The 17,215-nt window shown below is 40.3% G+C and overlaps 1 protein-coding gene across 1 annotated transcript; it reads left to right on the plus strand.

Moving 5' to 3' along the window:
- The first annotated feature begins 5,046 nt into the window (after positions 1-5,046).
- On the plus strand, positions 5,047-13,353 carry Ptgs2 (prostaglandin-endoperoxide synthase 2). The gene is made up of 10 exons (XM_032915374.1): positions 5,047-5,311; positions 6,049-6,165; positions 6,288-6,431; positions 7,048-7,191; positions 7,730-7,911; positions 8,831-8,914; positions 9,040-9,286; positions 9,453-9,739; positions 10,126-10,273; positions 10,531-13,353. The coding sequence occupies exons 1-10, from the start codon at positions 5,260-5,262 to the stop codon at positions 10,938-10,940; spliced, it is 1,815 nt and encodes a 604-aa protein (XP_032771265.1). The 5' UTR covers positions 5,047-5,259; the 3' UTR covers positions 10,941-13,353.
- The last annotated feature ends 3,862 nt before the right edge of the window (positions 13,354-17,215 follow it).

The following is a 17,215-nucleotide window of genomic DNA, read 5'->3' on the forward strand; positions in this document are numbered from 1 at the left end:
ATTTGTGATTTTGTGTATACAAAAAGCTGGCAATTTGTGGAAAAATAAGGGAAATAATGATGCTGGTTGACTGTTCTTATCGTCTCTGAATAAATTGACAAAGGGGAAGAATGAACTCTGATAAAATTAATGAGCTTGTAGCATCTCAGAATACAGTGAAGGGCAACAATAAACTCAATGATAAAACTGACAGGCTCCAAATAGACAGTCTAAAAGTTTCTAACCATTGGCTGGAAGAGAATATTCTCCTAGCACCCACAGAGCTCAAGTTGTAGAAATCGAGCTGAAACCCTCATTATAAAGTTGACTAAATTACAAAGAAAATGTAAGTACCAGCCTTAGAGGGTGTCAACAGACTGTGAAACCTTGAGGAAATTATTCCTTCAATGTCTGCTAAGCCAGTTCCCTGAAGGGGATGCCAGCCAAAGCAATACGACTGTCATCTCTGTGACTTACAGCTGAATAAGCTCACCCTTTCTAGTTCTTTCTGAACAATGGCTGGCTGGTTCAACTCAGCTGTTCTGACTCAAACTCCTCTTCAAGCTGACTGATTCAAACTGGCTTCTCTCAGCTTCTCACTGAATTACTCTGTTTGGCCTAAACTATCTCTGGCAATTTGTTCTAATCTTCTGGTCCTTCTCATTCTCTGTCTCACAAACTGCTTGGAACTCCACTGCACTGCAGGAACTGCACTGCCTGGACTCCACTGCACCACTGAATTGCACTCATTGAACTGTCCTTCCACACTCACCTCCTAAATCACCTCTCTTTCCTGAGCTGCTCTCCTGAGAGTTGGGCACATCTTATCTCAAATCCTTCTCTGATTCTTCACTTTGTCTGCCTCTCAATTAGATGTCATTTTCAAACATGGCTGCTTCCTTCTACAAACTAACATTACTATCATTGTTTGGGATTAAAGGTGTGACTGTATTCCAGTCAAAGGGATTAAAAGGCATGTACTAAGGGCATGTCTACATTTAGTTAGATCACACAGACATAGAAGATCTTTGGATGTAAGCCCTTGTCAGAACAGCCATGTTGCTAGATTAAAATTCTTCCACATCTACTAATCTAGTTTCAGGAAGATTTTGCTGATGATTCGTAAGGATGTCCCATAAAAAAGAGCAAATATCTATTAAGATGGTTTTATTTCTATCTCTCTTATTCTATAACTAAGAAAAAAACTCACATGCACATTTATTTATTATTTATTTATTTTTGAGACAAGATATCATTTGAGCAGGCTGGCCTTGAACTTGTTATGAGCTGTGAATTACTGGACTCTTGATTATCCTGCCTCAACTCCAAAGGGCTTGAATTACAGATATGCAGCATCACATCTGGCTGGTATACAGTTTAAAAGCAGCAGCAAGGGAATGGGTCTGGGTGGTGGCTCTGTAGTTATGAAAGCTTGCTCTTCGTAAAGAAGGGAGTTAAATCCCTTCTTTATGTTCAAGTAATAAGTTGGGCACCATGACACCTTTTGCATGGTCCTACAGACAAACAATCTTTTAAAAAACAGCAACAAATGGAGAAATTGTCTTGTTTTGATGTTCCTGGAATTTGCCTACTTCCTTACCAGTTATGGCATTAGCTTCAAGTTCAGTGTATATCTAGGGCAGGTTGAAGACATTTTTTTTTGCATGTGTGTTTTTATGGCCTAGAATGTGGTTGGAGTATATGTTTTATGAAACTTAGAAGAGAGTTTCTATTGCTGTCCTTGAATGAAACAGCCTTGGAAGTTGATCATGCCTAGCTGACTTACAATCATGTCAGCTATCTGCTTCATGGCCCATCTCAGATTAGGAGTACTGAAGCACGCAACATCTCTTTCTCCCTGCAGGTTTATTGATTTGCCTCCATGTGTATGAAGGCTCCATTGTTATACGTGGTACAGAAGGATCCCTAGCCCCCTTGAAGACTCTTCTATCAAATGCACTGCTCCTCTTAGTTACTTCTTTCTTTGCTCTGAAGGGTGCTGTCTAAAAACAAAACTATTCTAGTTTTCCTTCGTTAATATCAACACAATGTATCTTTCCTTTTACTTTTAACCTAACTCTTTGTTGACTTATTATGAATGGGACATTGCTTAAATTAAGGAATATGTCATTTACTAGCCAGATGGAGGTGGCACTCGTCTTTAATCCCAGCATGCCACAGGCAGAGGCAGGAGAATTTCTGAGTTTGAGGCCAGTTACATCTACAGAGTGAGTTCCAGAATGGCCGGAACTACACAGAAAAACCCCATGCCAGGGAAAAGAAAAACAAAAACAAAAAACAAACAAACAAACAAACAAAAAAAACCCAACAAAAAAAAAAAAAAACCAGACCCCAAACAAAGACAATGAACATCATTTATTTCCAGTATGTGCATGGACTTTAAACTTAATATCAGCACTGCATGTTTGATTATATAAGAACATGATAAAATTAGAACCAAAATTTACCTAACCATCTACCTAGCATCTTAGGAGAAAAATCATTGCTGGAAATTCAAGCAGCAGAAGAGGGTGGTAAAACGCAGCAGAATGTTCTCGAAGACGTTAATGCGTTTCCTCATTTTCCTTTCTTAGCTTCTCGAGGAAACTTTCATATACTAACGAAGTGTATTTTGTACACAGCAGACACTTATGTGTGCCCAAAATTACAGAGAAACACCAACAGTCTGCACAGTTCATAGTCACAGCTAAAGAGTAAAGAATCCTACAGAGGAGCATCTTTATCATCGTGCTTTGTCATATAGAGAGGTTGAACCATCTTGATTTAGTTTGGGACAGTTACTATTCCCTCGTCATCAGCACTCAAAGGTGCCGACATACTGTGCTCTGGCATTCAGACGTCTCAAAAGCAGTCAATTACAGGACCATTTCCCCTTACATCCTTATGTCCTTATTTGGACTTCCTTTCAAAACTGCTCTTGTCCTCGAGGTCTAGAGGTCTAAGTTTCTTCTTGAGTTCTTGTGTGACTCGGTAGTATAGGGAGCCCTCTTCGCCTCACATTTGAAGTTACAGATTAAATCAACCAACTGAACCGTGCAGATATGTTAATTGAATTTCCTCTGCGATTGTGTTTAATGTCTTTAAATTTCAAGGAGTCTGAAGGTAATTATTCTCTATGCCTTGCTTTTCCCTCTTTCTTTGAATTCCCAATGTTTTCTTTTCTCTTCTTTTTTTCTTTTTCTTTTTGTGAGAAAGGACTTTCCTGTGTACAGCTGGCCTCCTGAGACTTGCTCTGTAGAGCAGGGAGGTCTAGACATCTGCCTCAGCTCCCTCTTCTTCCTCAGTGCTGGGATTAAGGGCCAACGCTACTACCCATTTCCGATCCCCCCACCCCATCCCCCTTTTGTCATAATCTCTTTTAAAACATCAGAATATATGTCTCTGCATAATAGGCATACAATTAATATCAGAAAAGGATGGGGTTGTTCAAATTCCATTGAAGATTTCATTATATGATTTGAGTACCCTGACAAGAGTGTGGATTTGTACATGGCTCCTAGCCGAAGTTAGTATCAGGAGCTTTAATAAACTTACAGTTTGAGCCCATGCAATTCACTCACTCAAAATAAAACAGAAAACAAGAACTACTTAAAGGGATTCCCCAAAAGAAAAGTCTGTGCACTCAGTTGAGATGGCAAAGGACTCCCAGTCAGGGGTTGGGAGTGCCATACACGGAATGATTAAACATGACTAGAACAAAGGCCCTTGGTGACATGGAATTTTAGTCACTATGTCTCATGTAGCATGCACATGAAGCAAACAGTTAAAAAAATTCCATGAGCGTTCTCATTTTCTGGGAGACCTCCGAGGAGTAAGGAATTCGGTAGTTTCCGAAGGGCTGTCTCTCAGGTCGATTCCCCCATGGCGGACCTTCTCTTCTTACATTCTGTTTTGTTTTGTTTTGCTCTGGTTTGTTTTCTTTTGAGCAGGGCTCTAGCTGTGTTGCCCAGCCTGCTTCAAACCAGTTTCCTGACTTAACTTTCCTGAGAATACAGTTTAATTTCAGATTTTGTGTCCTTTTTTTTTCTCCATTCATGCCAAGAATGTACGGTTTAATTGAATGTTTTAGTTTCCTCATTTTCTTATTTTGCTCGGTTTTTCACTATTCCATCCTCAGATCCCCCTCCCGGGCCAACACCAAACACAGTGGGAAGTTATTCAACAGTCAAAAAAATCACCTCTCTAGGTAATTTATTTTTATTATCAAGCAATGTTTCAGAAAGAAGTGGATTTTTTTTTTAAAGTTAGCGAGAATAAGGCCAGTTATCGGTAAAAAAAAAGTATTATCTTTTGATCCGTTGCCACAGCATATCTTCTTGTAAACGTAAACGTGGACAAAAAAAGTCTTTAAAAGGTACATTTTAAAACAAATTCCTTTTAGTGATTTGTCCTGTGAAAAGACTTGTTGATCAAAATGATAAAAGCTATGTAACAGCAGGGGGGGAAATACCTTAAAGCAATGCGGTGGGCACTTAGCATTCCGACGTGGAGCTCGGCATCTGTCTCTGGGAAAGGCGAGTGCCTGGGGCTTGCTAGGACTGCGGAGCCTGGAGGACAGTTCGGTGAAAGACTTCACTCTAACTCCACCAGTGCAGATGTCACCCTGACAGCAGCCCTCTCATTTCATTAAAAATAGAATAAATTAAATACACCGGTAACTGTGTGCGTGCTCAGAGCAGCAAGCACGTCAGACTGCGCCCCAGTGGGGAGAGGCGAGGGGATTCCCTTAATTAGGATCTCGGATCCCGGGAGGGGAAGCTGTGACATTCTCTTGCTCCTCCGGCCCCCCAGTGGATGCGGGACTGGGAGGAAACCCGAGACCTCAAAGAGAGCCAGCCTAGGAGCAGGCACAGCGAACCACAGGGCGCCTGGAAGGATGCAGAGGGCGGTGCAGCTCTCTTGGCACCACCTTGGGCAGCCGAGGGAAGCTTCCTGGCTTCTCTGGGCTCATTTGCGTGAGTAAAGCCTGCCCCTATGGGTATTATGCAATTGGAAGCGGAGATGGGGGAAAGCTGTGGTGGGTTGGGGAAAGCCGAGGCGGAAAGACACAGTCACGAAGTCACGTGGAGTCCACTTTACTAAGATTTAAAAGCAAGGTTCTCCGGGTTAGCGGCCAGTTGTCAAACTGAGCGGAGAGCTTCAGGAGTACCAAGACCCTGCCTACGAAGGAACTCAGCGCTGTGTCCTGCCAGCTCCCCCGCCAGCTTCACTGCCACCAACGCTGCCACAACCGCTGCCACCACCGCTGCCACCTCTGCGATGCTCTTCCGAGCTGTGCTGCTCTGCGCTGCCCTGGCGCTCAGCCATGCAGGTGAGTGAGTGGCTCCGCGCCCCAGGCACCCCCGGGGGGACTCCTCTGGCTCCGACCCCTTTCTAGGAGTACGGGATGGGCTGTGTATTGGAAAGCGCCTGAGCCGCTAAAATCCAAAGGAACTGCCAGGATGGCAGGGGGTTTGCCACCGCTTTCAGGTTATGAGCCATTACTCAACTGAGCAGAGAACCACTTTCATTTGCTAAAATGAAATAGTCGTCACGGTTGTCGTTATGGTAAGACAGAATTTGATCAATACTTGTGAAAAGCACGTGTGTGGGCGACCGAACAGGAGTGAGTGCTTTAAATACCTGTTGGAGGCTCTTCTTCCCACAGGAAAGTCCAGAAGGCATTCTAAAAAAGTATTCAAAATCTTAAAACTTGACTATTTTACTTTGATATTCCTTACACTAAATTTTGACAAATGTACTTTTTTAATTTTGAAAGGGCTAACTTAACAATTCTAGTCTGAATATCCAAGTTATTTTGAAAATGTCGATAATGTTGAGCCAGGAAGTTAGGTCCTCCGCTTTTCTTGCTTAAGAATAGAAAGTTGTTATTTCTACATTACAACCATTTCATAAGACAGACTTAGCTAAAATAAAACTTATTTTTTTTTCTAGGACTACCTGTGTATTTGTCAAACTTACCATTGTAAAGTTGACCCATAGTGACACAATTAAATCTTTAAGATGAGTCAAGAGTGACTGACAGGCTGTCTTGTCTTTTTAATATAGCAAATCCTTGCTGTTCCAACCCATGTCAAAACCGCGGTGAATGTATGAGCATAGGATTTGACCAATATAAATGTGACTGTACCCGGACTGGATTCTATGGCGAAAACTGTACTACACGTAAGTTTTTCTTGGGGTATCTTCCTTTGGAATGGGGGCACATAAGGTCACCATAATTTTGTAGATTTATGTCCGATGGGAGGCGCCTACTCAGCTCTTCCTCCTGCTTTGTCTCTCTCCAGCTGAGTTTCTGACAAGAATCAAATTACTGCTGAAGCCCACCCCAAACACAGTACACTACATCCTGACCCACTTCAAGGGAGTCTGGAACATTGTGAACAACATTCCCTTCCTTCGGAATTCAATCATGAGATACGTGTTGACGTGTGAGTACAAACCTCCCTTGTTCTCCAGCATCGAACAAAACTATGCACTAGAAACCTGACCCAAAGAAATCTCTCGGACCTCTTCAAAATGCCTTGAAGTATACCTTTCCTACCCTGCCCCCATATGTCTAAACCACTGTCATGTAAACCTGTAGTCTGTATCTTGGCTATGACTCCTGCCCCTCACTCCTGTGGAGGAAGTGTGGTTCACTTGTTCATTGACTATCCATGGCACGCAGGAATTGTTCTCAACACAAAGCACCCTTTAAACAAATGGTTGATTAGGGTTTTCTTTGGGGGTCAGAAGAGAAAATAGCTGTCTATCATTCTGAGGGCCATGCCCAACTGTATCTGTCGTCAGCTATGGAACAGGAAGTGGGTAGTACCTGAAACGTCAAGACTACTGGAGCATAATGTCCTGTGTAAAGCTTAAACTTTATTGAAGACCCATTTTCCCAGTGCCTTTTAAAGTTTAGTCATTGTAAAGCAGGGTATCTTTGTCTGAATGAAACCCAGTCTCTCTCTGTACTTGATCCATTGTACAGTAGATAATTGATATCCCCTTGTTGGTTTTTTTCACATGAGGTCCAATAATTTTTTTTCTTTAAAATTTCAGCCAGATCACATTTGATTGACAGCCCACCAACTTACAATGTGCACTACGGTTACAAAAGCTGGGAAGCTTTCTCCAACCTCTCCTACTACACCAGGGCCCTTCCTCCCGTGGCTGATGACTGCCCAACTCCCATGGGTGTGAAAGGTGAGTACAAAGAAATAGAGACGTTGCAAGTGCAGTGAGGGTTGGGTGAAAAGTTGACCCTAGATTGTCCTTTTATTTAAAAACTGTAAAATAGTTTTGTCTTTAGTATGGCTGTTCACAGAGGCGTATTAAAAGTGCAGATCTATTATGTGAAAGTAAATCTCCATTTTGATATAATGTCTCAACATTAGCATGTTATGCTAAATAGAATTCATGTTAGTTATTGATAAAACTATTCAATAACTCACCCCCATATATTAAAACATGAATTTATATCCTTAGTAAGTTAGCTTATTGTCTGTAACCTCTAAGGTAAAGGTTAACCAATAATTCAAGACCATTCTGGGATAAAGACTGAGTTTAGTCCAGCCTGGGGTACAAGCATAACACTGTGCCTCAAAGCACAGCAATTGTTTCCATGCTGTGATCCTCTTCGAGTTCATGTTTTTAAGATGGATGCTCTCAGGAATTAGACAGCCGTCTGTTTGAACAAATATGTAAGTGGATACATATTTACTTTAGAGTTTTCTTGTTCTAGGAAATAAGGAACTTCCTGATTCAAAAGAAGTTCTGGAAAAGGTTCTTCTAAGGAGAGAGTTCATCCCGGATCCCCAAGGCACAAATATGATGTTTGCATTCTTTGCCCAGCACTTCACTCATCAGTTTTTCAAGACAGATCAGAAGCGAGGACCTGGGTTCACCCGAGGACTGGGCCACGGAGTAAGTAGGCTTAACTCAGATTTAAAGCAAATCCTTAGGAAATGCTGACATCTTGCCATGCCAAACAAATCACACCCATTTTTTTTTTTATCCAAATGTCATGTCTACTAAAACCATAACAGAGTGTTCCATTTTCATTTGCTGGTTTAGTAAAAATAAGCAGACACACACAGAAATATTTTAATGTAATTGACCCTTACATTTTTAGTCTAAAAGTTTGGTCTATGTAAAGGCTATATCTTCTGTAAATAAATAAATAATTAATCATCGGTGGCACTGGGAAGTGAACCTTAGAAATATGCTTGCCAGGCACCAGACACTGGACTCTGCTATTAAGATAGAGACCCAGTCTTCCCCCCACACTCCCCCCCAAAAATCCCCTGATTGTGCTGCTTTAAGTAATATTAAAATAACTATCATGGCTATAATGAAGCATGAAGCATATTTAATACAGGAGACTAATATCATTCAACATAAAGAAATATACAGGCTTGTAGCTCTGGTAGACAAATTATTTTAGAATTTTGTGGCTATGAGAAAAGGCATTTGTTGAGCTTGCTGTATTGGTGTTTTAGAACACTTGTTGCTTTTGAGGAAGACCCAGCTGAAGTTTCTAACAGCCACCCACATGATAGTTCACAACCGTCTGTACAACTCTAGTCAGTTCTAGGGAATCTGATGCCTTCTTCTGACATTTTAGGGTACCAGGCATGCACATGGTATACATACATACATACATATATACATACATATGTACATACATACGTACATACAGGTAAATTCTCATACATATAAAAATAAAATAAATCTTTAAAAAAATCACTTGTTGAATTTTAAGTTCAACTGAATCATCAAAATTTAATAAGAAATGATAGTAAGAAATCATTAAGTTGAAATTTTCCCATTATCAATTTTCTAGGTGGACTTAAATCATGTTTACGGTGAAACTCTAGACAGACAACATAAACTGCGACTTTTCCAGGATGGAAAATTGAAATATCAGGTATTTTCCTTACGGTTTAAAAGTTATCACCTGCTGTTTAGACTTACATTTTAAAACTATTGTGGCTTTTTTCTTCTTCTACTTCTTCTCTTTTAAACTCTGCTATTACTATTCTTGTGATTTAGGTCATCGGTGGAGAGGTGTATCCTCCCACAGTCAAAGACACTCAGGTAGACATGATCTACCCTCCCCACGTCCCTGAGCACCTGCGGTTCGCTGTGGGGCAGGAAGTCTTTGGTCTGGTGCCGGGTCTGATGATGTATGCTACCATCTGGCTTCGGGAGCACAACAGAGTGTGTGATATACTCAAACAGGAGCATCCTGAGTGGGATGATGAGCGACTGTTCCAAACTAGCAGGCTCATACTGATAGGTGAGCAAGAGAGACATGAGTAAGACCACCTCCCTCGCAAAGAGGAAAAACTCATTTCTTGCATTTGCTATGTTTTGACTCCTCATGAATAAGGAGAGGGAATGTGACCTGGGGACATACTTACCGTTGGTTGTAAGGGAAATAAATTCTCTCTGTTGTGCAACAGGAGAGACAATCAAGATAGTGATCGAAGACTACGTGCAACACCTGAGCGGTTACCACTTCAAACTCAAGTTCGACCCAGAGCTGCTTTTCAACCAGCAGTTCCAGTATCAGAACCGCATTGCCTCTGAATTCAACACACTCTATCACTGGCATCCGCTGCTGCCGGACACCTTCAACATTGAAGACCAGGAGTACACTTTCAAACAGTTTCTCTACAACAACTCCATCCTCCTTGAACACGGACTCACTCACTTTGTTGAGTCATTCACCAGACAGATTGCTGGCCGGGTAAGCATTGTTCCTGAAAAGCGAGAACCGGCTGGTCAGTAGCTTTAGGACTTTTGTCATAGAGACAATTTTTTTTCCTTTACTAAAAGAATAGTCAGGTGTTCTACTGGTTCTTGAAACATGACGCCTGGAAGGTTTTGAAAGGTTGTAGAGTTCAACTAAAATTATCCAGCAAATAGCAACACCTGTCTATCTTAAAACTAATATTTTTTTAAAGCTTTCAGTCACCTTATAGATTACAGAAGTAAATATTCAGACTTGTCTATTAGCTTATTTTTTTTATAATCATAAAAGCCCCATTCATTACAGACTAGAAGTGATGATGTCAAGTTGTAGGATCACAAGAATATGCATAAGAATCTCATTTTATTATTCACCTTTCTCAGGTTGCTGGGGGAAGGAATGTTCCAATCGCTGTACAAGCAGTGGCAAAGGCCTCCATTGACCAGAGCAGAGAGATGAAATACCAGTCTCTCAATGAGTACCGCAAACGCTTCTCCCTGAAACCTTACACATCATTTGAAGAACTTACAGGTGAGAAATGGTTGCTGAAATTTCTAAAATGACCAAGGATTAAATGAGAAAAGAGAAGGTGAGAGGGAATTTAGTGAAGGAATAAACTATCTTCCTCCTCTTCCTCTTTTTCTTCTTCTTCTGGAAACAGAAAAGGATTGAGTTTATTGAGAAAGGGGAGCAGGAATGGGGGTCAGCTAGTGAACCTATACTCGACATCCAGGACTATTGTCAGCGATTCCCAAGTTTGATATACCCATATCTTCTGTGCCTTCCAGGAGAGAAAGAAATGGCTGCAGAGTTGAAAGCCCTCTACCATGACATCGATGCCATGGAACTGTATCCTGCCCTGCTGGTGGAAAAGCCTCGTCCAGATGCTATCTTTGGGGAGACCATGGTAGAACTTGGAGCTCCATTCTCCTTGAAAGGCCTTATGGGTAATCCCATCTGTTCTCCTCAATACTGGAAGCCTAGCACCTTCGGAGGAGAAGTGGGTTTTAGGATCATCAACACTGCCTCAATTCAGTCTCTCATCTGCAATAATGTGAAAGGGTGCCCCTTCGCCTCTTTCAATGTGCAAGACCCACAGCCTACCAAGACAGCCACCATCAACGCAAGTGCCTCCCACTCCAGACTAGATGACATTAACCCTACAGTACTAATCAAAAGGCGTTCAACTGAGCTGTAAGAGTCTACTGACCATATTTATTTATTTATATGAACAATTTAATTTAATTATTTAATATTTATACAGAACGCTTTTTTTCACTTAACATCTTCTATAACAGAAGGCAATATTCTTGAACAATGTTCCATTTGTGAAGATTCCTGTGTTTGTACTTTAAATATGTGTTATCCGAAAGTGAAAGGGAAAAAAACACTTTCATTTTTCGGCATAAGCCAGTGAGAAGGGAAATGAATTTTGCTATCTTTATACTTGAATTTCAGCTCGTGAGTAGCTTAATAAGAACAAATGAAAGATGTATGAATATTTAAGTGCTGTTACAAGGAGGGAAATGTGAATATTTAAATGCTGTTACAAGGAGGGAAATGCTGCACTGTTGATTATGACTGTGTCTTCCTTACTATGTTAGGAGCAACCGATGTGGAATTGTTTTTAAATCTTGCATATCTTTATCTCATCAAGCAAAGGGGTACAAGTCCAGTTTTAAATGAGCATGAAGGCAGATACTGGCAACTGTCTTTTTATTTTTTAAAAGAAATCTTTTGAAACAAATGATTTGCAATGTCTAAATCGGGAGTTGGAATCACTTTCGAAAGCCCTTACTTTCTTGAGCTGTCAAATTTGTACCCGCACAGATTAAGCAGCTACCATAAACACAAATCTCTAAAACTGGGGAAAACTATTATGACTGATGGTTAAGATACCATGTCAGGGATCTTTCTTTTCTCAGGAGTAGTGAAAAGCTACTATGACAATCAGACCTTCCTTGTACATCAGAATGCTGGCGTAGGAAGGTGGCGGAGCCCGTGATGTTCTGTCCTAAACGATGGAAAAGCTTTAAAGCTTGTGTGCGAGTGGTAGCCAGCAAAACCTATCATAGCAACAAAAGAGTCCACAAACAAAATAACCAAGAACAAAGAAGGGTTCCAAGCTAAAGACCGCATCGAGGGTTAAACTTTTGAAGGAGACTTTCAGATCCTCCTGTGGTGCTGGCTGTGACTTGCCAAGCTGGACTTTTAAAGAGTCTTTCTGTTGCACAGTATAACACAACAGCCCATCTCTCAATGCAAAAGGTATCAGTGGGCTTCTTCAAAACTTTGAAATGTCTTCCAGCTCCCGGTACCAGAACTGCAGTAGGCCCCATGCAATGTGTGAGTTCAGCCTGGATGCCAGCATAATGCTCTCCTTATTCTGTTTCCTGTAGTCATTTTGCTACGAGAAACTGCTGATTGATTTGTTTTTTGTTGCCGTGTTCCAGGTTCTTAGTATTCTTTCTTTAACCTCCATTAATATTTTCTCTACTTGAAGTTTTACATTCAGGAAAAACCTCAGCTCAGGACTACTGTGTAGCTCCCCTTTGGAGGAAGAAGTTACTTTAGACAAAAGGCAAAAAAATTAAATGTATTTTTTATTTGTAATTATATGGAAGGGCCCTACCAAGATGCTAGAATTGGAGGGGGTTCCTGACAAGAAAGTTACATTCTTGTCCTGAAGAATTGCTTTCTTATTTAAAAACAGAGTCAGTTAGTGGGTAGTTCTGGGCAATAGAAATAAATATAAAACAATAATGACGATCATTCTCTACATCTCATTATCAGCTGAGGTACTGTATATTACTGAATTTACTGAAGATAGTTATGTCTTTCAGACATTGTTGTTATAAACTATGTTTAAGCCTACTACAAGTGTTTCTTTTTTGCATTATGTCAGAATTGATGTACCTTTTTTTTAATGATTACCTCCCTGTACTACTGTGCGAACAATCAAACAAAATGATGAATTAATGGTCATGGATAAATTTCAAGAAAACTAGTGTATTTGATTGTAAAGTTTAAAGTTAGAACTTAGGCCATTGGAATTTACTCATATAGCAAACTGCATAGAGCCAATATTGACTCACCTACGCATGTTATACAAATTGACATTTTAGACATTTTGAAGGCCCCATAGGTATTTTATTAGTTATAACTTAATTTATTGAAAAACATATTCAAAGCACGATAGGCATTAGAATTTGCGCATCAAGAACTGATTACAAATAATATTGATATATATGTAAATAACTGAGAAATGTGTCTTATGAAGAAATATATTTTATTACAAAAAATTATAAAACATTTTCAAGATTATATGCTTTAAAAGTTTAAGATCAGAAAATAATCAACTTTAGAAAAACATGTATAAAAATTGTTAACATCATTGATTAAAAAAAAAAAGCCAACATGATTGATGTGAACGTCAACCTGCTGACTGAACCTGGGAATTCGGGTTAAGTATGTGACCGCTGCCGTGCCTCAGAGAAATTTGTATTTAAATTAACTTATGTAAAAAAAAATCTTAGAACAAATGTTTGTTTATTTTTATACTTATTTAAGAAATTGAAAACTTCTGAAAATAAAGTTTGATTGTGTCTTTATATCACGACATTGATATCTCTGATTCATGAACCTAAAACCATTGTCTTTTCTTCTTCCATCTACACTAAGAGTGAGATGTACCTTAATGGTAGAGCACTTGCCTAACGTTTAGGAGGCCCCGGGTTCTATCATCAACACTAAATAAGAAAAATCTAGGCTGTCCCCAAATGAAGTGGCTCTGCTCTTGCTCTTATGGACTCTAACAAGAGTCACTCACTACTCATTGCCTCAGTTGCTGAAGAACTATTAAAATGTGTTCTGTGTGCTACAGACAGCAACAGGCTTGGTTTCACTGCCTAAGCTAGAAGGATTAAATATAATCAATATGCAAAAGGCACACTGGGCAAGAAAGTTGGCTCAGGGTGGAAAGGTGCTTTCCTCCAAACCTGATGACCTCAGGTCAATCTCCAAAATCCATATGGTGAAGGAGAGAACCGACACTTATGAGTTGTCCTCTGAGCTACACACACACACACACACACACACACACACACACACACTATAAATACACTTTAATTATTGCCAAAAAGACAAAGGCTAAGATTTATGTTACACAGGAAGTAGAAAACACGAAAAGGAAGTTCAAAAGAAAAAGGATAGAAAAGGGAAGGAAAGGAAAAGAAAAGGAGAGCAGAGAGGAGAAAGAGAATAGAAGTCAGTCCAGCATGCTGGTGCATGCCTTTAATCCCAGCAGTCAAAAGACAGAGGTCAGTGGATCTCTGTGGGCTTCAGGCCAGCCTTTTCTGTGTAGTTCGGTCAGCCAGGGCTTCCTAGTAAAATGAAAACAAAATAAAACAAAATACCAGAAAAACTAGTGAACAAACAAAACGGATAGAAGTTCAAACAAAAACATTATACTCAGCTGGGCAAACTGTTAGAACATTATACATGGCTTCTTTTGTCTCCCGATTTTTGGCACCCTGGTAATTTCTATAGCTCCACAGTTCACATATTTCACACCTTTGCCCATCTTCCTGGTGGTTGGCATTCTCTATACCACTGGTACCTTTCCCCACAATATCCCTCTAGTCTGACATCTTGACCTCATCCCTATTACTTGCTGAACTACCTTGAAACCCTTGATTTTCAGCATGCTCCTTGACTTCCCAACATTTCAGTGAACCTACCAAGCCTGAGCATCTGACTTAAGTGTGCACTGCAGAGTCCGCTGCTGATCCACCAACGTCAACATGTCATTATCTAGCACCCCAGCATCTCTCACTTCTCTCTGCCTCTAGCTGAGAGTCCACGTTTTCATTCATTCTCTTGATAACTATTTTATTTTCTTCTGTCCTGCCTTTTCTGTAAAATACAGTGAGGGTCTCACTGTATAGCCTTGGTTGCATACAGCGAAGATGACCAGACTGTACTCTCACAGATATCACCTGCCTCTACCTCCGAGTATTGGGATTAAAGGCTTGCACTATGTCATGGCCAACTGCATGTTTCTTTTTATGTTGTTTGCCTTGTTCTTTTTCAAGATGGGAACCTCACCATTGTAACCCAGGCTAACCATCAACTGCCTCAGCTTCCCAAGTGCAGGTACTACAGATAATGCTCCAGTGCCTGACTTCTTGTTTCTTATTTGGCTCTTTAGTAGCATTCAGCCCAAGGGCCTGTATACACACACACACACACACACACACACACACACACACACACACACACACACACACACACCATGGCACACAGTTTGGTATTTCTCCTGGTATTTCTCATCTGCACAGAGTACTCCCTTCCTCTGCTATATCTATATATTAACATACGACAATATTTGTGATGTTAATTTAACTCAGACTCTTAAGTTCAGACAATAATCACTCCCAGAGTTTATATTTTCAGGATTAACTTCTAATCTGCAATTAGCAACTATCCTTTAAATTTACAAATGCCATCATTCATTTTCCAACTAGACCAAACAGTAATTATCTAATATTAATTAGATAATCAGCATCTTCTAGCTTTAAGCAAAAGCTTTGCCTTTTCTTCCATACCTTCCCTAGGTATAATCTTGTTGACAGCATTCCAAAGACAAATCAGAATTCTGTCAATCCCAACCAGTATCAACCTAGTCAGCGTAACAGACTTTAAATGGGAAATCCTTCTATTCCTTTTGTCCAAAACATTCTTCTTATGATCATGAGAGTTTCTGTGCTTTAAATATCAATCTTGTCATGGCCCTCCTGTGTCTGAAATCTTCTAGTGACTTCTTAGGCTGCAATGCTTATAAGCTTCTTACTCTATGCTTTAGGGACTCAGCCATCCACCCCCTGCCTACCTCACTTAGCTAATCTACTCTTCCTCCTGCCATATTTCATTTTCTGTTGTTATGACAGAGTGCTTGAGACTGAATAATTTGCTCATGACTCTGGAAGCTGGGTGGCCTAAAGCTACGAGGCCTCTATAGAGTGTTTCTGCCCCATTTGCTTCAAGTGACACAAGGAAAATGGGCAAACTGGCTGTGCGAAGAGGAGGGACATGGCTGTCTTGCTAAGTCATGGTGGATTGGTGGAGTACACTAATCCCTTCTTCAAGGTAGAGCCCCTGTGATCCAGAAACCCCTGAAGTACCTAGACAGACAGCTTGCAATAATGTTTAGGGCCAATTACACTTCAACACGAGTTTGCTAACAAGCCACATCCAAACCACAGACACACTCTCGTTTCCTATATCTGTCACATTGCCTTCTTGTGATTTGTTTATTAGCAATAAATCTCAAGATGATGACACTCTTCCAATCTTTTCTAAAGATTCTCACATGGGTCCGCCTTCTCAACAGCCAATCTCAGCTCATGTTTCTCCTCCTCAGAAAGTCTTCCTCTAACCACCTGAACTAAGAGAACTTCTCTCAGACGTCACTTCTCAGGTTATTGGACCTTCTTCACAGCTCTCAGAGCAATCTTTTCTGATACTATTATGTTTAGTGTGTTTCCTGTGTTCCCACTCTAGACATTCATGCCTGTGAGGGAAAAAAATAACCTTTTCTGAGTTATTCATAGCTTGCAGAATACTAAGTATATTTAAAAGTGATTTAAAACACAGGAAAGATGTATGAGGAAAGACTTTGTAAAAGAAACAATGTGTAGTGTAGTGATTCCTGAAGAAATAGTAACATCTTTGCCAGCTGAGATCTTTTCTCTGGGAAATCTGCCTTTTTCTTCTAACACTAACAACATCAAAATGCATTAACGTAATATATTTCATAACGTAGTGGGTGGCTGAAAGTGGGTTATGCCATCATCAGTTTCTTCGATTGGATGTACTATAGTTATGAGGCTGTCAGCATTTAGGGAGGTGTGAATTGCGGTCCTTCTAGTCTCCCTTCTTTGTAGCATCTTGTGAAGGAACAATTTTTTGTTTTTTGTTTTTTTTCAAAATTGTAAGTGGATTGTTTCTTTGTTTGAGAAAATGTCTTTTGGGCTAGCCCTTGCTTGCCTGACATTTATTATGTTGCCCAGGCTAGTGTTAGATTCACAGAAATCTTCTTGCCTCAGTCTCTTCCTCCTGAGTGCAGGGACTATCACTATGTCCATTTCTATTTGAGGAGGGTGTTTATTTATGTATTTTATTTGTTTTTATTGGTTTGGCTTATGTGTTTGGGTGAGTGAATGTCACAAAGGTAAAGGTGGTCAGAGAGGACAGAACAAGGTACCAGATCCCTTAGACTTAGAGTTATAAGCCTCCCAACAAGGATGCTAAGAAGTAAACATGGGTACTCTGCAAAAGCACTGAGCCATCTTTCTAGCACCATTTAGTTTTATTTGAGTGTGTGTGTGTGTGAGTGTGTGAGTGTGTGTGTGTGTGTGTGTGTGTGTGTGTGTGTGTGTCTACTTTGTTCTCTTCCTCCTGCCTTGCGTTTAA

Source organism: Rattus rattus, chromosome 10 (genome assembly GCF_011064425.1).
Source record: "Rattus rattus isolate New Zealand chromosome 10, Rrattus_CSIRO_v1, whole genome shotgun sequence".
Taxonomy (NCBI): domain Eukaryota; kingdom Metazoa; phylum Chordata; class Mammalia; order Rodentia; family Muridae; genus Rattus; species Rattus rattus.